Source organism: Alligator mississippiensis, chromosome 9 (genome assembly GCF_030867095.1).
Source record: "Alligator mississippiensis isolate rAllMis1 chromosome 9, rAllMis1, whole genome shotgun sequence".
In the NCBI taxonomy this organism is placed as follows: domain Eukaryota; kingdom Metazoa; phylum Chordata; order Crocodylia; family Alligatoridae; genus Alligator; species Alligator mississippiensis.
In genome coordinates, this window is record NC_081832.1 from 70,425,943 (window position 1) to 70,451,657 (window position 25,715).

Here is a 25,715-nt window from a genome sequence, read left to right on the forward strand (position 1 = left end):
TGTCCTTGGGGAACACCAGTCAACATAGGACACGGGAACATTTCTGAAATAGGATAAAATTTGGCACTATTGCTAAGATGGCATGGAGCAATTGTAGGGGTTCAAGGTAACACTGAAATGTGCTGTCATAGGAGATAAGAGAGCAGGGTGTCCGCTTGTAACAGTTCCTGTCTCTGGTAGGTTTGGCTTTGGCAATTCTCCCTCTTTTTATTTTTCAGAGGCACTGGTATTTTGAAACACTAATCCCAAGAGCATCCCCCCAGCAGATCAAGTCAGTAAGGCTTGGAGAGTTTTGCAGGCAGGTACAATTTTCCCTTTCCCAGTGATAATAGGGCATTGATCAATCCAATGCACTTTTTCTTTCTCTTGCTTCCATGATTGTCCCAGGCAGTAGCCTTCACTATGAAACTTTGTCAAATGTTTTCTGAAGATCACTGTGCAATAGTCAAGAGTAGTGACTTTGCTAGTTCTGGGAGTGATCTTTGTAAGGATCCCATATTACTGAGGCAAGACCTCCTGTCAAGCATATTCATTACTTTAGGACCATGCTATTCAATGTATGCCAAGCACTACTTTTTCAATGCAATTGGCTGCCTTAGTCTTGCTGAAAAGCAGCCTCCATTTGCAATGGCAACCCCACATATTCCAAAATGTTAACTGTTCCCATTGTCTTGCCCTGAGGTACAAGGAGGTTTTAAGTTTCAGGTCCTTGTACTTCACATCCCCTGGCCCCTGGTTCTGTAATCCCCTGGCGAGTTGTGACATGTACAGCACTCCAATCTGTTTCCTTCTCAATCAGTTGCTTGCCCCAGCACTTCCCTTGTTAACATGGTGACCACATTCACTTTTGGGCTCCTGTACCCTCCTAGCATGAAAGCATTACGTTGTATTGATATAAAAATGCAAGGTAGCTCTGAAATGACTAACAGTTCACATGTGCACACATGTCCCTAGCTGCAGACAGCAACCCATTTACTCTTCCACTACCACAAAGGTTGCTCCTATTGTTTAATTAGTTCCAGGATTAAAGCAACATTTTTTGGGAGGGATCCAAAAAACCCATGATTGACAGCTGGAAAACTACAATGACAACAGGAATGTGTGTCCAAAAACTGTTATTTTTAAAAAACTATACTAGTTGTTTTAGGTGCTACACCTACTTTCTTTACCCATTTTCCTGGCATGCTTTTTTGGTCTGCTTTCTACTATTTAAGTTTTACAATAATACTGCCAGCTGCAAGTGAGCATAAATATTTAGACAACCGCACACTATGATGGGTACATAAGGAAGAAGTAGAAGTAGCTCAGAAATGCAGAGATGTTTGAATGCAAATTTGACTCATACTTTGTTGAAAAGTTGTTCCCAAGACTCAGAAGGGGATCCAGACCAAATGAGATACTGCTATCTTTTGAGTCTCTGCAGTAAGTGCACAGGCGCAGGGGGAAGGAATTCCAGATGATACTCATTCTGCCGCTGTTTGCCCAGGGACTTTGGCTATGACAAAACTTTTTTGGACCTCAGTTCCCAGATCCTGGAATTAAATGTAATAAGTGCTTCAAAGTTCTGTTAAAACAAATGACTTCCTTATTATGATCGGGCATTAGTCGTAATGGGTGTTGTCTTGAATTAGTTCGGAGTAATTTTTACACATGGGCTATTTTGAGACATCTCCTGGTAAGCAGAGGAGCTTCCAGCTTCTGCTGTGAAAAGACTGACTATTAAGAGTTAATATGAAGCACCATGTGTTGATGGTTTGATAAGCAGCTCCATGTTATAGTGGGTCAATCCACTTTCCCCGTAACAGCACGGCAGGTCAAATGTGAAAAAGGTCCATAAGTGAAAAAGAGTTCAGCAATTTCAGTTTGAACCATGTCGATACAAGCAATTCTGAACCACTGGCACTACTAATACAGACCAAATGTTACTGAGGTTGAAGTTCAGATGGACTGAATCAGCAAAATTCAAAGCAAGCACAGACAGTTTTTGGGGACATGATGCAAAGGTCCAGCTAACATCTCACCAGTTTCGCAAGGCCCAAGATTCACGTGAACATTTTGCAACTATGAAAACCATCCAGGATTTCTAAGTACTCACAAGTTCTCAGTTTGGGATTTGCTGTCATGCATATATCAATAGGAAACCTAAGTTTTGTAGAGTGGCTGATTGTTCCCATATAAACAGTATCTAATATACTAAATGAAAAAATCCAAACCTATTACAAAACTATTTATAAAGCCAGCATCTTATTTTTTCATTCTTCAGTAACAAGTCATTCAAGAAGAAATTGTAACATTTAACACTGCATCTCTTCAAAGTTCAGATCAGAATTTTATTTTGCTATTCCTGACATTTAAATTTAAAGCATGTGATGGGAAAACAGAACAGTAACAAAAAAATACCACATTAACTGTTTAGGAACATTTTCATCTATAACGATTCTTCTGCAGAAATACAGAAACTGAAAGTCCATTATATAAATTATGTTTTTACACATGTACAGCACTCACAATCCCAGAACAGAAAATGTTCAACTCCACACCAAGATACTAGTGCAAAAAGTGGTTTATCTAAGTGCAAATATGTTAGCAAGGAGTTATGTCTTTCCATTGTGAGCCAGTGGCTTTTGTTGTTTCTTACTATTTACGCTAAATCTGAGCAGGAGTCAGTTTGTGGAAAAATGGGAATTTGGATGGCAACATCCAATTCTTTTAAGGTACAGTAAGAAGAGAACAGAGTATTTCCTGCTATAAGCATATTTGCAAATTTACTTTGCTTAAAACTTTACAAGCACCTTTCATTTTGCTGAGCTGACTCAGGACATAAATAAGTTGATGTAAAATCTCTTATGTTAATCTCTGATTATTAAAATACAATATGGCATAGATATATATCTCAGTAAAATTCACATACATGCAGGTATCATATTCCAATGGATGCCATATATTATCTTTGGCACGTCACGGAGAATACCTGAATAGCACTGGAGAATATACTTTAGGGATTGTTCCAGTGCTGGCAGGAGGGTGCAGAAGATGGACTTAACAGAATTCCAGAAGTGGGAGAAGTGAAAGACTTAGTCTTCATGCTAAACATCATTCAGCGGACCAGGAAAGGGGTGCAATTATGCCTCACATCTTGGGATGATACAGTACACCCCAAACCCAAAGGTTATACTCTAGCCAAGAAAAATACATCTTAGACAGTTCACAAATGAAAATATATTAAGGAATTGCAACATACAGGCCATATTCTCAGCAGCAGTCACTGAAACATACGGAGTTTGTGTTCACATACCTTAATAAACTATTGTGATATAAAAACAGATTGGAGACGCTTCATAAACACAGTATTGTCATTGATTAGTTTTGTTTTTCCTCTCACATTCTACCTTACTGGGATGTTAAAATTGAAGACTGAAGAACTGGACGCTCATGAGTATCTCTCTAGGTACCATATCCAAACAGGACGGTGGTGACCACGGTCTTCCACAGATTTCTTCTCTTTGAGGCATACAGAATTCATGAATCCAAGACTGAAAACTTTCACAGGAGCTGGGACTAGGCACTGGAAATCTTACCCCTAAAAGTAACAGTGACCATAAGCTAGCCTTATTAGGAACTAACAACTTCCAGAAATCATTTAAAAATGCAGTTCATTGACTTATCTTCCCCTCTGTAATTTCTTCACACACAAAGAGCAGATTCACATTCAATCAAAAACAAATAAGCCCTGTTAATTAACACAGAGTTCTCTCCTATAGGCTAGAAGAAAGTGTTATTTCTAAAATGTAAATGTTTGAGTGGTGCCTGGATAGTGCAATGATAGGGACTGTGCAATATCTCCAGGAGGACAGATAAAAGATCTGAATGCCTTGCATATCCTTATCACAACCACATTTAAAACTAGCATCTTACAGCATGAAACATGAAATCTGCATATCCTCAAAACGCTAAAAATTACTCTTGATGTGTATGTTTATAGCATTACCACCTCCATTTTGACATAGCGTACTACCTTCCTCTTTCCTTTGCTGCCAAGGTCATTCACTTTGGCTTGAAACAGAAGCTGAAGGGCACCCAAACCGTTTCAATACCCACCTAATGGATCAGCCAGTAGAGGTGACCTGCAAGCATGCCCTACTATGATGTGAAGGAAACAGATCCTCTCTAATACCAGCTTCACTTCCATTAGCACAGACAACCCAAGACTCCCATTTCAGCAGTACGCCATGCCTGCAAGAATTATCTTTAATATTTACACTATCCATTGATTTAGCTGTCATCAGAAATGTCTGAAAAAGGCATGTCTTCAAAATATAACCATGGTAGATAGATAGCAAGGACTTTCATAATATCCCCACACTAATACAAGACCATTTCTTAGCTAAAGGCTTGGTTTATGTAACCCTGACTCACTGTTTTGCAGTAGATTATTAGGTTAAATTTATATTATGTAGCCATAATGACAGCCAAACATTGGTGACTTCCATCAGCTATCTGCTACCTTCGCTTGTTGCTTCGACCTCACCATGTACAAACTAAGGATCTTCATAATAGCAAATGTTCAGTTACAGACGTTATTTGCAAAGTTTTAAGTTACTCTCATTATTTATATGCAAATTCCGGACTGTGGAGACTTGATTACCAATGCTCAATCTTTCAATCTCAGATCGGGGCAAGTAGTAGGTCCCATCTACATACTCCAGACCTTTGAGCCCTATATCCAAAAGGAAGACCAAATATAACGAGAAAAGAAGAAAGAGGTATTCCAGATATAACAACCACCAAGGTTCTACCGTGAATACTGAACCACAGCTTTTAGATACATTTTGGACAAGACCCATTAATCATTAGTACAGCAATCCCATTTTTTTTTTTTTTTTTGCAAATAAGCTTTAAACACTAAGAACCGTGCATCTGTCCTCTCATGGGCAAAAACCTCCAGTGACCAACACCACCACAAAGATGACTGGCTCCAAGTTTGAAGTCTACAGTTCAGCCCTTTTCCCACCTACCTAAAATCCCCACCATCCTAAAGCATACAGAAAAGCAAACCACAATTCCCAAGTGAGTATCAACAAATAGCAACAAGAAGTTGATACACAAGTGCTCCAACACTTCCGTCTTAGAAAATATTCTCCTTCCTTCCTAGTGCATGCAGAAGAAAGGGAAAAGAACTGTTATCCGGGTCTGATCACAAATATTAGTGATATCGAAACTTTACCCAAGGAATAAGCCAACGCAGCTTCCAAGACATACCGAACAGTTTTCCTACATGGCAACACTGTACAAGATAACACACCTCATCACAATGAAGGCTAATGCTGAACATGAAAATTAAAATCAAGGCTAAACCGTCATCCAGCTGGGTGTGGGGATGACAGAAGTTTCCAAAAAAACCACCAGCAAAAACCGTTTTAGTAACTGATCGTCATTCAGAAGCAACTACTCTAGCAAACCCAAAGTCTATTTAACTTAGAACAGAAGATTTCATGCAATATTGTCTTCTGTTTCTTCAAAGAAACTTTAAATTCTTGTGCCAATTAAAGGTTCATTTAATTCAGAAAAATCAAGAAAACAGGAGTACTTTTGCAATTAGCACAAGAACTGTATTGGCACCGGTTGATTAATTTGTGTCTTTAATTACAGATTAGTAGTTAAGGGAAACAGAATTAGATTCTTCCTCTATTGATGGAAAACTCTAACATAAATGCAATTAAGTTGTGTGAAAACTTATGATTATCTACACTCAAGCTACCTTGAGGCCTTCTAAGCTTTAAGAAAGGTAACTCATATGTTCAGAACTTCAGACGGCCTCACGGGTTAAGACACATTAAAACGAAACATATCCCATTAAAGATACCAGAATTGATTTAGATTTATTGCATGACGTTGCATAAGAAAGTATATTATTGAAAACTGTAAGGCATCATGCAATTATCAATAAGCTAATTATTTATTGTTCCTTGAGAGATGGTTATATATTCTAAATTTTATAAAACCAGTTTCAAAAAAGTACATAAAAAAAATTAACATGATAAGCATTAAATATTGTTCACATGTCTGTAGTTTTTAGCTGTTAAAAAGTGCATTCAAACATACTATACTGGAAAGTCACTCTCAAAAAATGGTGCTTGAAGACAACTGTCATGTTATAAGCTGCAAAAGAACATTGTTTTATGGGATTAGAAAGCCAACATGTAATATTTAAATTTACAATCTTGTTTGAAATCAGTTTTCAATCCACACACTTACAATTTAGCAGTTGATATAATAATCTAAAAACATATGCTTTTATAACCAAACATAGTCTACTGAGTTTAAGTTATGTACACTGAGTGATCAAATAAGGAAAAGACTGAATATTCAGACTTGGGACAGAATGTACAAATGGGATTTTGGCATTAATCAATGTACTGTGCCATCCAGCGGAATCCTTCTCCATAGCCTTGTCTCTTTAGCACACTGCACATAAAGACTTCTAGAGGTCTAGTGTTCAATTCTTTCAATGGTACATTGCCCTGGAAATGAAAGAGATCAGTATTTCCAGCTGTAAAATCATAAACATGTTGAAAAACAAACGGAAGTGAAATGTTATCATCTACTTTGTTTTAGAGACTAGAACTTCAGAAAATAAATGAACCTACAGCTTCATCAGGTTACCGGGAACTAAAGGCGCAGACAGAAGTGCAGCTCCTCATGTAACTCACAGCACTTTACAGGAAGCGCTATGACTTACAGCTATCCCCTGGGCCCAACAGATGTTCGCTGTTGGGTTCTGGGGGTTGGGGGAGTCGGCTGCAATTTGGAGTGGCTGCAGCCACTCTCCTCTAGCCCTGCCCTTACTGCCTTCCAGGTCTTTAGTATAATCAGTATAACCCCATACCATACCAACCCCATACCATTTGCGAGAAGCCAGCAGTGGCAGTTCTTCTGTGGAATAGATTAAATTTAATATGGCCAGTCTAGAGAAAGAGTTTTTATAAGCATGAGGGAATTTGGAAAAACTTGTTTCTAATCCCCTACAACTGAATGTCTATAATAAAGTGTGTGTGCGGTATTTACATTTAATTAAAAGTACAGATTTCAAAAAGCAAAAGGATTCAGATATAAACCCCAGATTACTGATACAGACACTTGGAAGAACTTGTCTTTCATTAACTACCAATGGAGATTTCCATATCAGTGTAATGGTTTTAGTATCCTGTTTCTAATCCTTAGACCAGTGATATTCAACCAGGGTGCTGTGAGATCCTTGTAAGGGTGCCACTCAAATATTATCATGTGCGTGCACAGGTGCGCAAACACTTACACACAATTCACAAGGTATACCCAGAGATTTCAAACAGGAACCCGGCCCATCAAAATATTCTGACCTGTTGTGAGAGTAAGTTAGCCTCATCTTTCCGAGTCTTTGCAACAGAAGAACTGCTCTATTAGTTTTCCATAGTCAACAAACAAGTAAAAGCTAAGAGCTGGCATTTTCCAAGGGATGCCTTGGGACTAACAACACTGTGAACTAGCTTGTAAAGTTCAAAGTATTTTGCTCTGAACAAAGATACCCTGAATCTTGTTAACCCAAAAGGTGGAGACTTGATACATTAAACAATAGCTCCTTTGCGAAGCTGGGGGGGAAGGGGTAAAGAGATCTTTAGACTAGAGTACAGGGAATATACAGGCTCTCCAACAAGAACAGGAACATTACCTTTCCTGTTGTTTGGCCATACAAACCAAACATCTCTCGTAACCTCTCTTCGCTGATGGCTTCAGGTCTGTCAATTTTGTTACCAAGAATTAGGATAGGCACATTAGCAACAGTTTCATCTGTCATTAATAACTATGAAGAGAAAAAAAGAGAGAGACACGCAATAAGGATGCATAGAATAAACACAGTTTATTTTATGGGTGCAAATAGTAACCCTGATTTCAGAAGTGAATCCTTGCCCTGGGAACCAGAATTCCCCTCTGAATTACAAAGCTCTTGCTCACTATAGTGACTGGGAAAGCAGTCACAATTCCCTGACAAAATGTGCATTGGGGGAAAAAGCAACATAATCTAGTCACAATATATAACATGCCTCTATTTTTAAAGCGGTGCTGGTGTCACTGGCAGAGAAAAATACTTGCCTCAGTATAAACAGCATATATAATTAAGAAGAGAAGAAGGGGAGTTACCTGTAGCACAGACAGGGAACAGTAAAAAGTAACTACTGATTCAGATCAAACCTCCAGAAAACCTCCATAAAAACAGGAGAACAAGGGAACAGGCTGGCCAGGGATGTTACCAAATCTCCTTCAGTGGAGATTTTCAAGAAGAGGCTGGAAAGGCATCTGTCTGAGGCAGTCTGGGAACAGCAACTCCCGGATCTGTGCAGGTCTTAAGCCAAGATGACTCTTGGGTTCCCTTGCAGCCATGAGATTCAAGTCAGTGGTCAGCAACCTTTTCAGGTTGCAGACTGGAGTGAGCCAATTTGGATCAGAGGAGGGTGGCATGTAGGCAGGCACTAGGACCCAACTGCCATCGTGTCTCTCCATGGCAGCATGGGGTGAGCAACAGCCACCAAAGCCGCATGCCGCTGGAGCCCCAAATCCACGGGGCTGATCCAACGGGTTCATAGGTTGTGGGTTGCTGCCCCCTTTTCTAACTGGTCTGTTGAGCAGCATATGGAGAAAAAACCCCTTTGGTGGACGTCAGGCCTGGGTGTCACCTACTCTCCACTTCCCAAGAACTGGGAATAGCAGCTCATTACTTCTAAACCCATTTGTTTAACTTACATCAAGTTCTTCTTTTGATTCAGCCAATCTTTCAAGATCTGCACAGTCCACAAGAAACACAATACCATTGATGGCGGGCAGATAATTTTTCCACACTCTGCGAGCTAACAAAAAAAAGTTATAAATTAAGAGCAACTACGAATTAATCCGAAATTCAAAGCAATGCACAGGGCTTCACTAAACAGTAATAACTTCAGAGGGGCCGCTAGTTTAATCTATATCAAGTTTAAAATCAGTCTTTCCAATTTTACACAGCTTAAAATAATGGAACACTGCTTTTTTAAGCAGGAAAAAAGCTTTTCACACCTGTAAGTGCAGGTTGAAAAGCCCATACTACAGTGTTGTTATGTTTAGCATGCAAATGACTGGTGGCCTCTCTTAAAGTGATGCCTAAAATTATTTAAAAAATGAAAATATAACTTGAAGACAAGTGATTCAATGGCAACTCCAGAAAAAGAAAGCAATGGAACATGTAAGCTGATATCCTTTCAAAACGTTACACCGCTTTTCTGGAAACCTCAGATTGTCCTTGGAAAGGTGTGTTTGACCTGCAGATAGCCATACATGGATGCTGGAGAATTTTAAATCCTTGATAAGCAGTATTGTATCTTTGGTCCGATATGATGGTAGTAGACCTAGAAGTTTTTATTACTGCCCTAGCTAAATTTCACATGTGTACAATGCAAAGGAACCGATCTTGTTTTCCAGAGACTAACATTACACCAAACAAAAGTTTAAAACATGAAGTTTAATGGTGAATAACAGGCAGGTTCAGATTTACTACTAATTCTCTTAAAGATCCTCAACTAGAACTTGGCTCTCTGGCAGTTCCCCCCTATTGTATGTTGGGGTGTAATATTCAGTAGATAGAGGGAGAAGACCAGAAGTTTCTAAAATGGCATAAAAACCCTTGGAAAATATTCCTTGTAGCTTGGGCATGTTCTTGATCTGAGGCAAATTAAGGTTAATACTTTATTACATTATTGTAACTGAAGCAAATAGTTATGTGGGGGGGAGGGGGAACCTACCGACAAGTCTTACCTTGAGTATGTCCACCCAGATCAAAAGTAGTAAAAGTCATACCAGCAATCGTCAGCTCTTCTGAAGCTAAAATACACAAAACTGTTATGTTCTCTGTTTCTGAAGAGCATACAACCCAGCAGAATACTTTAGCAAACTTCTGGGAACAGATTTTACTCTCTCAACTGATTAAAACAATTGTATCATGTTATTCAATAAGTAAACCAGAACAAAGTGATACTGAGAGAGAGCCAAGGCAAATAGAATGCTTGTATAACCAACTCAATATTATTAAGCTTTAAAGAACATACAAAAGGTTTGCAAGGTCTGGCAAAATAAAACCAAACATTTTTTCCTGCATTGTGTATCTTTACATTAACATTCCCCAAACAGTTAGTTTTGGCATCTGGTTTTTCTTCAAGTTGTGATTTTATGTTGGGCTGCCACAGGTAGACTCCATGGGCCAGCCAAAATTGCATGATGGCAAGTAATAAGGGTCTGATCTAAAGCCTGCTGAAGTTTATGGGAAACCTTCTATCATCTTTAGTTGGCTTTTGATCAGGTGCAAAATAAATGGTGAATGGCTCAGGTGAGTGTTAGCTCTGGACTCTGCTGCTTCTCCCTCCTCTCCTGGCACCAATATTCCACGCACTGCCTTCATAAGAGATTTTCAAAAAGGAAGTGGCTAGTGCTTACTATATAGTGTATTTTCCCACATACATCGTTCTCCTTTTTTTCTTGGAACCGGCTTCTGGAAATGGGAATGTGCGTTATATGTGAGAAAATACAGGAAGAGCAGTTTTTGCTGCTTACCTGGTGAAAAGGAAAGTAAAGGGAGCAGAATAAAGGAGCAGGACAGTGAGCTCCCCTACCTGTTGCTACTCAGTTACTACAAGGAAAGATCTTTTTCTTCCTTCTTCATTCTGCTTTTCAAAATCCAGGTGTCTAGCTTATTTCAGAGTGCATGCAAGACAATACAGTGACACTGCACAATAAGCTTCACTTTTTGTCTCCTGCTGTCATGACGAACTGTCATTTCCCACGCCAGAAAATCCTGCTATTTGCTCAAGAAGTTTTCTTGTCCTTCGTGAGGTTTTTTTCCCCCCTGAATTAGAACTGCAGGGCTGGGCCTGATCATGAAAACTCTATGTTACTAATGTCACATGCAAAGCTCCTTTGTGCTTCATACAATCCAGGCTAGGTAAAATATCTAAACTATTGTTAACTCTTTCTCCTCCCTCTATTCTTAAGAGCTTTTGTGTGCTCACTCAGCCCATCACTCCATTATTTCACCTAGCCTTGAGCATCCCTCTCAGTAAACCACCCTGCTGAGCCATAACCAGTGCCCTTTCAAGCAAGAAGAACCAAACAAAAAGCATAAATCACATTTCCACAGAAAAGCACGCCTTCAACCCCAGCTCCTGGTAGGTTTTTCACCATGCTCTATGCTTATAAGTAAACTGTATTGAATTATATTGCACTTTTATTTTTGTGATATTAGCAGAACATGTTACAGAGACTGCAGCATAGCTAAGACTTGAAATGCTCTTTCTAGTGTTACAGAACAGAGGGTATAGACTTACTGGGATGTAGTGTAGGGACATGTTGTCCCAATCTGTCATCTTTAAGCATGTGCAGTAATGTGGTTTTCCCTGCATTGTCCAAGCCAAGAAATACTAGTTTACCCGATTTCTTGTACAATCCTGAAAAAAAAAAAGGCCTTTAGTGAATAATTCACTTATTTAACCACAGTCATATTGTAATGAAAGCTTAATTTATACTAGTGCGGCTCATATCAACCTGTGTGTATATAAGAAAAGAAAGGCTGAAAATGCTATTGCCATTCTTAAACAGAAACCTGTTTCATATTGTATGGGACATCTTCTGTTCTGGCAGGCCACACTATCTTCCTCAGGCCATGCCTACATTACACACTTCTGTTGGCATCAGGAGTGTGAAGATCATTATGTCATAAAGAGTGTGAAGCTACCCAGTACCCATCTGGCATAGCCATGCCATAATTATACCAGCAAAAAAATGCTTATTAGCTTATAGCACTTTCACTGATACAAACAGCAGCATTACAGACAGTTTAGGTGCATCCACACTAGGAGCACTTTGCCAGTATAGTCTACTGGTATTCCTAGATCAGTAAAGTGCTCCCAGTACAGACACAGGCTTGGTCTACATTTATATGTTGTCAAGACAGTTACCTTACTGAGAAGCATGGGAAGAAACAAAAATACACATTTTTAACCAATGTAATGCTGGAAAAAATGCTAACAGCCCAAAGTGGTTTTGTCAGCATACCTTATTTCATTCATGGAGCTCTGTTTAAGCTATACTAGTTGCATCTCCATTAGATGCCAGTATAGCTCTACCAGCAAAACCATAAAGTATAGATAAGTCCACAGATTTGTTGGACAGATCATGGAACAATTTCTTCAAGTTCTTTCTTTCTTTCTATCTTAAGCTGTTTCAAGTGAAACCTGGAACCCTGAATTCAAGTTCTGAAAGGTAAGGAAAAGGGAAACTGGTTTTAAAATATTAATGTTTGCGGTTTTAACTCTACGCCTATTGTTACTATTTGGTTTCACATGACAGTTCAGTGAATAGAGCTTTAAACCACAGTAAGACTTGTCTGACTAAGATGCCTATACATGCCTCAGGGGAGTTGCAAGTTTGCACCCATCAACAGTATATGACTATACAAGTGAAGCATTTCCTGTCCTGTGATAACGTTCTAATAGTATGGATGAAAAGTTTCACGTTTCATTATTAATAATCCTTATAAAAAATTTCCCCCTTAACGTCACTCTATTCATGTCTCCAGTAAAGATAAAAATTTGCATTCAGGGAAGGAGGAATGAGTTAAAATTAGCATATTTTAAGATTTTTTTTTTAAATTAGCAAGAAGAATTCTCAATTTACACTAACCCATCTACACTGTATCCTCAATGCTACCTCAGAATTACTCTTTGCTGTTCAATGCTTCAAATACAGCAGTTCAAAAATGAGTTTCAGATTGAAAGCCATAGTCATCTCCTGCTCTGAAGGCCACCTGAACAGACAGTTTTGTGTCGGTTTTAAAGGAGCTTTTCTTATTTTATAACCTTTTTGAAGAAATCATTGTTCAATACATTTCATTTGAGGACACCCCTGCCCCCAGCCTTGTGCAAAATGCAGAGCATTCTGTAGAGCAAAATGCTCATAACATTATGGGAAACTGAAGTATTCATTTTGCCAAAAGAAAACTGAAAATTAATTCTTGAGAGGGATAACTGGGCTGTTACTTGTTGCAAACAAGGTGATAAGGGCCATGCCCATTACAATTTATAAGCTAACACAATGCTAAAATGCATTAAATCATGGCAAAGCTTGAAATAACAGCTGCAAATTTAACCTTCAAGTAATTCTGACTATATGAGTTTCTGTAAAATGTGTGTGTATTTGCGTTATTAATTATTCTGTGTGCAAGACACAAAGAAGAGAAGTCAAAGATTGGGATGAATATATAGTTTTTTAATGATACCTACTGTAAGTGAAGGTCTTTTACTGTGTGATGCAACAGTATTTGGCAATGGGATATAAAACTAAAGAAAGATTTATTTTACAAACTTATGAAGGTACAGAAATATTTCATGTAGTAAATTATCAGATTATGTGGCTAATACTATGTTTAATATTCATCATCATAGTTTCTCTGCATTTACTAGGTTTAACTGCACACTCTAATACAGCTGTTCAAGTGTTGCATTATCTATATTTTCAGTTCCTGGTTTTCATGTTAATTTAGAGAAAAAAATAGAAATAAAGTGATTTTATTAGATTTCTTCTAAAAATGGGCCGGTTGGTTCAGTGTTCGTGTCTTACATTGTTGACGGATGCTTCTGAAAAAGAAAGAGACCCAGCCTAAACTATCCCCGAGGAAGACTAAAGCAGAGACTCAACACTTACCAGCCACATTTTTTTCTAATCTTTGCTTGTGTTCAGTGATTTTTTTTTTTTAAATAAGCTGGTCAGATTCTGAATCAAACCATACTACAGCATGCCACATGCATATACCTATCCTGCTGACCTTTATCTTGCCATTGTTTACTCACCTTTCCTGCATTTAAACTAATCCCTAGGATCACATTCCAACAGGGAAGATTTATAACCTGAATAGCAGAGAAGGCTGCAATTCTCCCATCCTTCTCAGCTAATTCTGTTGACCCAATAATCTTTATCCTGACTGCCTATTAAGCTACCAAGTAGAGCAGAAGGTATCGCTTCCTACCAAGCAAGAATAGGTGGTCTAACGAGTTTGGATGTTGCTCAACACAGACCACAAGAGAAACTCCAGCTAACGCTTACTCTATGGCCAAAGATAAACGCTATTAAACTAAGGTGGAATAAAAAGTGCCTGTGTCACCTCTGGTCTGGACAACTGAATGTGCTCTATGTGGGGTTATACATACATAAATCCTACAGTTAAAGAGAAGTAGGCCTGGGAGGGACCTCAAAGTCATCTCAGGAAAAACTTCCTTCATGTCAGAACAGGAAGATAATGCAATAGATTGCCCAGGGAAGATGTGGGATCTCCTTCACTGGCAGTTTTCAAGAGGAGGCTGGATAAGCATAGGAGGGGGGGATGTGTCAGAAGTAACGTTTCTGCATTTGTACAAGAGGTTAGACCCGATGACCCTTCCAAACCTAGGATTCTGTGATCTAGTGCAGTGGGAGACAACCTTTTTGATGGGCATGCTACAAATTATCTTCACATGCCACTTAAATCCTCTTTCCCCATCCGATCTGTTGCTCTGCTTTCTGTTCCCTGCCATATCTGTCACTGTGCTGCCTATCCTCCATCCAATCTGCCACAGCCAACATACAGAGGTGGTCTGTGCCACTTACGGCATGCGTGCTGCAGCCTGGCCACCCGTGATCTAGTGCAACCCCCTGGAGGTCCTTTCCAGCCTGACTTTTCTCTGATTCTAGGATATGACTAGGAACCTCAAACAATGTAAATGCTGTGATCTTTCAAATGATTAGAAAAGGCAAGTCTACTCAACAGGCAGGTTGAAAACATGTGAAATATGTGCTTCTAAACAACAGAAGTGTAGAAAACTGCTGTATGAGATGGTTCTTTTTAAGGAAAAGAAATCTTTTTCTCCATTCATACCATAATGCAGCTAAATAGGAGCCACAGTGTTCTCCTGAATTTTATGATTCTGTTCAGCCACAATAATTTGGTCCTACTTTTACTAAAAAAGAAAAAAATCTTTAAGCCGGAGTAGGGAAAGAGGCAAAAAGTTCTTATTATTAGAGTGCGTATAAGCAGGACACATCAAGGATAAATTTCCCTGGCACTTTGATCTACAGTATCTCTTGTGCTAGAAAGATCCTTGGCAGGAGGAAGGGTTTCAAATATACAGCCATCACTGCTTGATTCAATAAAGTGAGAGATAAGAAAGGTTAGTCAACTTAGTTAAAATTTCACTGGCTGATATTCAGATAACTGGCCAACGGTCTAACATACAGTAAAAAAATCAAACCACCGACTGATAAAAGTGAGGCAATGACATTCCTGGTCTATGTAACCTATATTCCCCTTACTGTCATCCTTATATTCCCTTCCCTGCACTCTGTTGTACCCTAAACTCATCTTTTATCCACTTAGACCAGTGGTGCTCACTCTATATGGCCCCATGGCTTGGATGAGTAGTGCAGGCTTGGTCCAGATTCCACATGCAGGATTGGTTTGAGGGTGTGACCCCACACACTGGCCTAGCCCTGTGCACTAGATCTAGCTGCAGAGTGACCTGGCACGAGCTGGTGTGTGGGGCTATGTCATCCAACCCATGGGGCTCCCCCATAAGCTAGATGACATGGCTCCATGGGCTGGATCCAGCCCTGCAAGCTATAGGTTGAGCAGGACTGACAGACTACAAGATTTTCGGGTCAGGTACACTCATGTGATTTTAATAACGTGTTACTCAACATGGGTCCTGGGTATGACTGCAACCTGCATCCGACTGGAGGGCCTGGTGCCAATGTGATGGGGCAACTCCTACAAAAAACCCCAGTGTTGCAACCTCTAGAGTAAGGTGAGTATAGGGTGCCTCAAAACCCTAACCCCCCACTGCCTTGTGGGTACTCCTTTGTTGGAAAAAAGCTAAGGGATATCACCCTGGTAGAAACAAGCCCTCACTGCAGCATTAGGCAGTCAGCAGCACTTCTTATCTATTGCTCTCTGGCAGAAGCTACAACCATCAAGGTACTGAACATCTGGACTTGGTCTGGCCTTTGGATTCTGTCTCAATGGTCTAAAGTGGGGATGGGAGGTCTTGGGCAGCCTCCACTCCTCCATACACTTGCCTAGGCATATGCGCCTAAGGTCTTGGTGATTAGACCTCTTACACATGCACCATGATCCAGAGGGTACCTACACTCAACAGAATCCCATTAGCTTCCCCAAGAATAACTATGGAATCAGTTATGAGTTTGGCACGAGTAAGGGTTTCAGAACGAGTCTCTACAAGGCTTGGTACATCTGGGCCTTCCAAGTGACACCTTAATGCAATTAGGGTATAAATAAAAACTGGTGAATACTGAGAATCAGGTATACCTCCAAAGAACTCATTGGAGCTACACCGGGGTAAGTCTAGTGAGAATAAAGAAAGAAGGAAAACAGCTATTTTCTCTTCCAGGAAAGGAGATGAGTGAAATGGATGGGGGAAGTACCGAATGCTGTTGAATCTGAGGCTGGCAACTATGGCCCGCGGGCACCATCTGGCCCTTCAACTGATGTCTTCTGGCCTGTGAAACTGGGATGTTGGCGGCAATTCTATGGCAGGGGCTGTCCACTGCAATTCGACAGTGGGGAAAGTGGCTGCTGGGTTTGGAGGGTGGTGCAGCCAAGGGGGAGTGGTGGCTCATCTTCAGAGCAATTGGCGCTCGTTTGGCTTGCTGCCTGTATGAGGTTGCCAACCCCCGTGTTAAACATGTCAGTCCTGTTTTTAAGATTTCATATCTCTCTTCTCTGGGTCATTGAATTGATATCAAAATAAATGCCACTGTTTAACGCATCGTATGTTTAAAGCAAACGCAGGTAAACCTAACTGAGATCATTATATAAAACCGGCATTAAAAACTCACCTAAAAACTGTAGGACGCTACTGAAACCACTGTAAATCCAATCAAATATGAAGGACATATCTGAATCTTAAGGGGTCTGGAAAAAAGTAAAAGATAAATGCATTTAAGCTCTATTGAAGTAGTGTTAAGAGTTATAAAATATCTATAAATCAAGAGCTGGATAAAAAATAAAATTAAGAGATTAGCTTGCATCAGTAGATACATTCAGTTCTGGTATTCAGTCTTATTATCATAACTCTGAACCCTGTGCTAGAGAGCCAAACATTTCCGACATGTTAAAGCAGAGTTGTTACAGTGAGTACTACCACAACATGGTGTATTGTTGGATGCACCACACTGAGTCCAAGTGGAATTACGAGAATACGATCAGAGTCTAATGAGTACAGATTACAGTTTGCATTCACAAAGAACTTATTCACAAGAGCAGAATTTTTAGCTAAGAAATCTGACACATTCGTTTTGACTTTTCATTTCAAACATTATTTCTTATGTGATTTTTAAGTAAGTGGCATTTTACCATTATCATTAGACACCCTTTATTTAGCACAATTTATAACTTGGCATTAAATAGCTCCAAGACTAGCTTTATGCCATTTAATATTATACTACCACATGCCAGTTTCTGGGCCCTGTTTCTTACTTTCACAGCCGGAAGAAGTAAAGAGTATTGCAAACTGTATGGTGAGACAGCTGAGGAGGGCAAGCCATGCACTCAACAGCTGCTGCCAGGAGTAAACTTGCTTTAGTTTATAAAAATGCAATTAACATTTGTTCTGATTTATAAACACAGAATCATTTCAAATACATTTCTCCTTCTATAGCACCTTTTCCCTTTATCTATACATGTCAAAACATTTTACAAACAAAGAATGGAGAGGCATATTTTACAGATGAGAAAACTAAAGCAGAGATTAAGTGACTGCCAGAAACTCCTGGGGCAAGTCTGCTGAGATGGGAAATGCAATATCTGGGTTCTGACTGTTAATACAGACCATTCTTCCTACACATGTTGTGGCGGAAAGTCTCCAAACGCTAAGGGTGACAATTCTATGGGTTTTTTTGGACACCTCGATGACATGTTTTTCTTCTACATGGTCATCTAAGTCTCAAACATGACAATTATCCACTGGCTGACACACTATATTTCTTGATGCATATGAAGCCATTCATGTGTGTAGGGCTATGCATCCTGGAATAGGGAAGCATCCTGTGCATAAGAGGCATTTCTGGGACTTAGACAACCATGTAGATGAGAAAATCTGGTAGTCTAGGCTTCCAAAGGAAAACAGAATGCTACCCTTACTAGATACATTTTCAAATAACTGACTGAGGTCAAGTATGTGGATTATGCTCCTTCTTGGAAAAATGTAGGACAAGTCTTTCATTTTGAGAGGTAGGTTTTGTTGGTTGTAGGTCAGAAGTCCTACTTCAAAGACTCATGACTAGTGGAAAAAGCATACTTATTTTCTTCCTTTAAGAGATCCCTGTAATAACTTGGTCCATCGGTTGGTGACATCACTATCATGGTATAAAATACCCCTGTCTTCTCAGGGTGGAGCACTAGTATAGCAATAGTTAGATCATGGAGAAGCACAGTGTAGTTCTTCCTGGTCTGTGAAGTATAATTAAAATGGTACAATATTATATTCTCTTGTCTTGGGAGATAATTGGGGAACTACAAGATGTCCCATGACCTAATTTTGTTCAATGAATCTAACTCTACTGTTTTAAGGAAGTGATAGATCTGTGGCACAGAAATCCTTGAATGGATATCTCCCCCATGCAAGAACAGCTTCTACCTTGCATGCTGTACTACTGCCCTTTGGAGTGATCATCTGAAAAGTCAGCATTCACACTGACGCAAAGCCATTTCTGAAGCAAAGCTTGTGATGTAAAGATATCTTACCACTGACTCACTGTGCTGCTATGAGCAGGTCATTTCATATATTCATTTTTATGTCCCCATTTCTAAAAAAAAAAAGTGACATTTATTTAACCCACTGGGATATTGTCTATTGTTTCGATAACATTTAGAAACAATAGCATTAAGGCCCAGGTTCACACATGGTACTTAAGTGCCGGATTTCCATTAAAAATCAAGCAGAGATAGATACCTAAATACTTTTGATGATCTGGGTCTCAGCGCTTACCATCAGTTTGATGGGCATATTGGTCCCAACCTCTTTCTCTCTGCAATGTCCTCTACACTGGCTGTAGTCTTCTCTCCATCAGATCCTCCTACCCTAAAGTTATGGCTGAGTAAGGTAGCCTTCCGGCAGCCTTGTGCCATGAGTGTGGCGCAAGGCGGATAAAGCACAGCTGATGGGTAGACCACCCCAAAACTGTCGTAACAATTAAAAAAAATCTTAATGATATTTTAGCAGCTTATAAAAAAAAAAAAAAGAGTAACCCTAAGTGAACAGATTCTCCTGCCCCCATCCCCTGCATTCTGCCATATAAGAGCAGATGCCAAACAAAAGAAAGGGAAAGGAAGTTTTACGTGTAGATCCTAAAGCAAAGTTACAATCTATTTAATCCACATTCGCCTTGAGAATCCCAAACTAGGGCTTCTCAAGAAGAAATCTAGGCTTTCTGCCATCCTCACCTGTACCTTGAATTAATGTGCACGTTGCCGATGAGCTGTGACAGAAGAAAATCATTTTAAGGATAAAACCCTGTCATCCCATGAACAGCGAGTTACAAAACATCATGAATACAACTGCCACTTGCACATCTGAAAAGCAAAGGTCAGGAGCAGGCAAACACAGCAGACCCTACACGTCAGCAGATTTATTTATTGCTTGAACAAAATGCCGACCAGGAAAAGCCTCTGTGAGGCTTAGAAAAGTGATCTCCTAAAGCAACCCAGAAATCAGTGCAGTGGGTGTGATGCAACAGAGCTGCTCCGGTTACCGCGGTGAAAATAACTTCGTAAAGCCCAGTTATATGAACCTGTTGTTGTGTAAAAATCTTGTGGACAAATTAAAAGACTTAATAGTACATTTTGAAAAAAAATGTTTCATAAAGTGTAATTGGTGCAAGTTTCAAATATTATTAAAATGGGAAGCGCTATTTAATAAAAGCCCAAATGAAATGATTGAAGTCCTACAATAAAGTACAAAAATGGATGTTTAAAAGGGGGTATGCCCTAATAAACCAAAAGCACATACAACATTGACACCAATAAACCAAAAATACGTCAAAAACTGACACCAGACAGAACTTAAACAAATCTTTTCAAGTGAAAAAAACTTGACAGTTATTTTCCAAGACAACACTTTATTATATTGAGATGGGGCATTAAATCTACTGTTTCAGTATAGAAAAAAAAAACCTACACAGATCATAAGTCATATCTATGAATTAAAAGATTTAGCAGTGCAGTAATTATTTGAGATCAGTTGTACAGCTGCTAACAGGATGAAGTGTAGCCACAAAAATACAAGACTTGCACTTCAAATTCATGAAACTTGCTTTGTCCAAAAGCACCGGAAAAACTGAAATTGTGGCGGATCACTTACCTACAAAACCCTGAGAAGCAAAGTGCTTGCTCTTTTAGAATAGATCTAGATGTTAAAATATCTTTTCTTTAAAATAATTCAAGCTGTGAGAGCAACAAGGGTTTGGGCAGCAGATTTTAATGCGCCGGTGATGCTATAATGGCTGTTTCTGTACAAACCACTGTATTTCTATGCTGTGCTGTCCTTTAACAAGACATTTAAAGTCATTTACAGTATCACATCAGGATGTACAACAGATGGTTATCAGTTCCAGATGTCCGAATCAGCAGTGAGTAGCATAACACCATGAGCTTTCTTGAGCTGAGTATCATTCTGTAACTTCCACTAGTTCAACAAAAACTGTTTGTTCAGTGTAAATATTCAAGTAAAGTGCAGTCGAACTGCATCAGTAACTCTGGTATCAGTTCGAGGCAGTCTCTGAAAATAGACTTTTCTTGTTAAGAATTTTCAATCAAACAGATTCCTTGTAGGTCATTTATTCTTTACTTGTCAGGAGACAATTTTTTTTTTGTTTTTAAATGGAGTTCTCTCTCTCATGTTCGCTACTTTTGTTATATAATTCTTGTTATGTTTTTAACATTATTCAATTTTCAATTATTAATAGAATTGAGGGGATTCTTTCCTGTGTAATGTACCGTTGCCAGAGAACACAAGGAATAACTATGAAAAAAAATCAGTGGGTTTAACTCAGTCAACTGCTATCTGCATACGTTGGGAAGTGCCTTCTACTGTGCATGACGAGGGGTTGCTAACTAGCCAACATGACTGCACTTTAACCAGCATACTTTGGACTGCAGTGATTCCTGGAGATAGCTTTCTGGAAACAGCTTGGCAAATAAGTGTTCAAAGTATACTTTGTAAGATTGTAGGCACATGCATCTCGGACATTATCTCGATCATACAAATTCTTAATATTAATAATAAATCAAAATCTTTTACAAAATTTTGCATACATTTGCCAGAATAGATTAATTCAAAAGCAGGAACTATTATTTTTTTCTAATAAAATCACATCACTGGTTGGTGAAAACAGAGAAACTTTGAAGGAATTCAGATTTTTTTAAAGCATCTGAACGACTTGCAGTAAATGTTTGGGAAACATCAACATTTTTTCCATTATCATCAATATAGCTGTATTTGGTTTAGAAAGCAGGAAGATTTGTTATTCTATGAAGTTCCTTCTAACTTATTTGTTCTTCTTCATCATGCCTTGAGATGTTGCATTTGAGCTCAGCAGTTTTTATATTTGCTCAAAACGGTAAAAATAAAATAAATCCATGAAAATGGTGCAGCAGAAGCCGCATTAAATCTTCAAGACATCTAATATGCTGTGATTGAAAAGCTCCAAGAAACAACAAGCTATTTTGAATTTCTTGTTTTTAAAGTATGGCTATAGTAATATTTGCTTTACCTAAACAAACAAAACTGATGTCACTTTTTTCCTCTTAGCTGTGACATTTCTTTAGCTTTATAGAGCACTCAGAACAGGCACCAACTACATCAGCATAACGTGCTAAAATACAAATTAAGTGTATTAGATCATTCAGAAACTTTATGAATGCTCTATTAGAAGCAAACACTTACCAACAGGGTATTGTAAACCACAGCACAGAAGAGAAATACAAAGCAGAAACAGAAAAGGAATTTGCTGAACCGACCTCAACGAGAAATGCAATTCAAGTCCAGCATAAGGAGCGTCTCTGGAGAAAGAAGGTTTAAAACACCTTGGTTCCCGGGTTCTCTTAGTATAGTGACAAGGGTGGAAAAGAAATTAAAGTAAATGCCAGGAAAGTAGGCAGGTGAATCAAGGGAGTGCAGTGACTCATTATTATATGGGAGTCACTTGTCTATTCTGGATGATGCGAGAATGACTTCCAATTCTGTTTCCAAACAGGAAGCGATTGCATACTTCATGGAGAAAGACTAACCTACTTGAATCAAATTCCTCTAAAATGTATTAAGGACATTTCGATGGAAGCAAAGTGCTGAAAACTAGTACACCCAACTCCGATTCCCAGCAAGAAAGAAGTTGGATCACTTCAGTACTGGAAGACTATATAAAAATAATAGCTGAAAAATATTGATGGGCACTAATCTACCATCTAAAAAAGACTTTTGAGCCCAAAGGTGCATTTTTCTCAGGAATGTGTACTGCGTATTGTCTGATTAAAAAAAGATAAGAGTTAAAAGAGCGGTTGTCTGGGACTGAGAAAGACGGTGTGCTGAGCTCTTCCCTTCACCAGCCCCCATCAGCATTCTTATACATTATTAATCGTTATATTACTTAATATTGCCAGGCCTTTATAAATGACAAATACTATGTCTAAATTTCACAGTGCAAAATGATTCTGCTAAGCAGACTGGATGAAAACTGCTAACATAACAGACAAACAATCAATCTGGCTGGTGCACCAGGAGAGACAAACTAATATAGAAGATTTTTTAGCGTAACGCATCTTCTTACGAAGTGATTATGATAGATACCTTCCATGTTGCAGAGTTGTTGGTTGTAGCCGTGTTGGTCTAAGGACACAGGCAGGCAAGGGTCTTCGGGCAGATGTGATATCTTTGATTAGACCAACTAAATAGCAAAAAAGTTCTTTGCAAACTTTTGGGCACAAACACCCTTTGCCAGGCACAGGGAGATGTAACACCAGCAGAGTCTCCCCATGCCTGATGGAGGGTGTTTGTGCCCGAAAACGTGCAAAGAACTTTTCCCCAACTATTTAGTCGGTCTAATAACATCACCGCTTACTCCAAGAACCTCGCCTGCCTGTGATCGAGATCAGCATGTCTAATTATTCTTCATTGCGATCTCTAGCCCTAGACACTTCTATACATTTTGTGATACGACTTTCTTTAAATGATGGGACAGCGTCTCCGGCAGATTCCTCCCACAAAAGCGGTTGGCTCGGTCGTACGAGCCGTGACCGGTGACGTAAACAATCGCGTTCTCACTCCTGACGTTTTGAAACCTCAAGAGAAACTTTTCACGCCTTGTGACCTAAGTATTAAACAGGGCTTATTGCGAAACACCCTCAAACTCCACATCAGGAGGGAGGGACCCTTAGCAGGGCATTTCTGAGTACCTGACTACAGTTTCGGGTGAAAGCTCAATCCAAAATCCCGGCTGCTTTCAATGCGACTATTTAAATACAAATAAGTGATGTTATTTCAATGCAACCCGAAGTCAGCTATCACCTCTACTACCAGCCCTGATCGCCTTTTCCTCTAGATCAATCCAGCTACAACCTGAAGTCCCCGAAATGCATTCAGCTTTCTGCCAAGCAGCGAACCCAGCCCCCAGACAGCTCTGCTCTCACCCCGCTGCTACCGACCCCCTTGAGACGCTGCCTTCTCCTCAAGCCGTCCACAACAGGGTCGAGGCCCGGTGGGCCATCAGCCCGGGGCTGCCCAGAGCCGCCTGGCGCGGGCGGGCGGGCGGGTGGGCGCCCGGACCTGGCAGGGCTGCGGGGGCATCTCTCAGGGCAGCCCTGACACACCACCCGGCCCGGCGGGGGGTGGGTGTGCACGGGGGACAGGACCGGGCGGCGGGGCGTGCATGTGTGTGTGCGCGCGTGCTAGGGGGGGGCGGCCGTGTCATTTCAGCACCGACGGGGGGGACAGCAGGGGGAAGAAGAGGGACGAGCAGGGGCCACCGCCGCACTCACCGCCACCGCACTCGCCGCCGTCCGCAGGCCCGCGCCGCTCGCCGCCCGCCCCGCGCCGCCCCGCACCGCCCCTTCCGGGCCCGCCCCGAGCCGGCGAGCCGGGCCGCGCCGGATCCAGCGCCTTGCCCTGCCCCGCCAGCACCCCGCCCCGCCCCGCCCCCTCCTAGTTTTGCAGAAACCTGCCTGTTTAAATGTTTTTTATGGAAACCTGCCTTTTTTAATTTTTTTGTGGGGTTTTTTTTTTTTTAGGATTTTTTTTTTTTTGGAAACCTGGCTTTTTTATTTTTATTTATTTATTTATTTATTTATTTTACAGAAACCTGCCTTTTTTTTCTTCTTTTACAGAAATCTGCCTTTTTTTCTGTTTCTTTTTTTTTTTTTTTGGAAACCTGCTTTTTCCCCTTTTTTGGAAACCTTTTTTAATTTGGGGGTTTTTGCGGGGGGGTTGGAAACCTGGCTTTTAAATTTTTTTTTTTTTTTTGCACAAACCTGCCTTTTTTTCCTTTCTTTTATGGAAACCTGCCTTTTTTTCTTTTCTTTTTTTTGAAACCTGTCTTTTTAAAATCTTTTTGGGGAACCTGCCTTTTTTTTCCCTTTTTTTTTTTTGGAAACCTGCCTTTTTAATTTATTTTTATTTATTTTTTATTTTTTGGAAACCTGGCTTTTTCAAATGTTTTTTTACAGAAACCTGCCTTTTTTTCTTTTTCTTTTTTTTCTTTTTTTTTGGAAACCTGTCTTTTTTCAAATTTTTTTAGAAACCTGGCTTTTAAAATTTTTTTTACAGAAACCTGCCTTTTTTTTCCTTTGTTTTATGGACACCTGCCTTATTTTTCTTTTTTGAAACGTGTCTTTTTTAATGTGTTTTGTTTTGTTTTTTTTGCAGAAACCTGCCTTTTTTAATGTTGTTTTGGGGGAAACCTGCCTTTTTTTTTTTTTTTACCAAGATTTGTCCCTTGCTAAAGGGGAGGGGGCTGGGTTGACATTAGCCACCCGAGATGCAGGTGGGGGATGGGGGATGGCAGGCATTTCCCTGCAAAACTCAGCTTGACCAGGTTGGGGGGAGTCGCAGGGATGTGTTACTTTATATTCAAGTGCTTTGAGATCAACTGACTAGTCCTGCACCTCCCTCTGGCCCCTTCGCCATCATGCATGTGGTTGAAAATCTCAGGACAGGTATCTCCAACTATTAGGCAAACGAGGCAGTCACTTAGGGTGCCAAAATTGGGAGGGGGGGGGCAACAAAATGATACACAGAATAAAGTAACAGGCGTGAACGCCACGTGCCACCAGAGGCTGGGACACCATGGGGGGTGCAGGTGCCGGCCATGTCGGGCAGTGACGATCACGGACCGACTGCAGATGCTGTCAGCAGTGTTAGCAGCGACGGGGTGGCAAGCAGGCACCACCAGCAGTGTCGGCAGTGCCTTTCTGCACCCTAACACCTGCGTGCACACCCTGACACCCATGCACACCCCTATTTGTCGCACCATGACACCCGCGTGCACCCCTATGCATTGCACCCTAACACCCACGTGCACCCCCTATGCGTTGCACCCTGACACCCGCATGCACCCCCAATGCATTGCCA

General features: G+C 40.2%; 1 protein-coding gene across 2 annotated transcripts; it reads right to left on the reverse strand.

The window, feature by feature from the left end:
- Positions 1–2,309: 2,309 nt before the first annotated feature.
- SAR1B (secretion associated Ras related GTPase 1B) lies at positions 2,310–24,198 on the reverse strand. Of its 2 annotated transcripts, XM_019478545.2 has the most exons (8): positions 24,128–24,160; positions 18,842–18,903; positions 16,936–17,011; positions 11,379–11,498; positions 9,817–9,882; positions 8,776–8,879; positions 7,706–7,837; positions 2,310–6,521 (listed from the first exon to the last, which is right to left on the reverse strand). In XM_019478545.2, the coding sequence occupies exons 3-8, from the start codon at positions 16,991–16,993 to the stop codon at positions 6,405–6,407; spliced, it is 597 nt and encodes a 198-aa protein (XP_019334090.1). In that variant the 5' UTR covers positions 16,994–17,011; positions 18,842–18,903; positions 24,128–24,160; the 3' UTR covers positions 2,310–6,404. The 2 variants fall into 2 exon arrangements, with proteins under 2 accessions (XP_019334090.1, XP_014453094.1); XM_014597608.3 differs by lacking the exon at positions 18,842–18,903 and having other exon boundaries at positions 24,128–24,198.
- Positions 24,199–25,715: the final 1,517 nt, after the last annotated feature.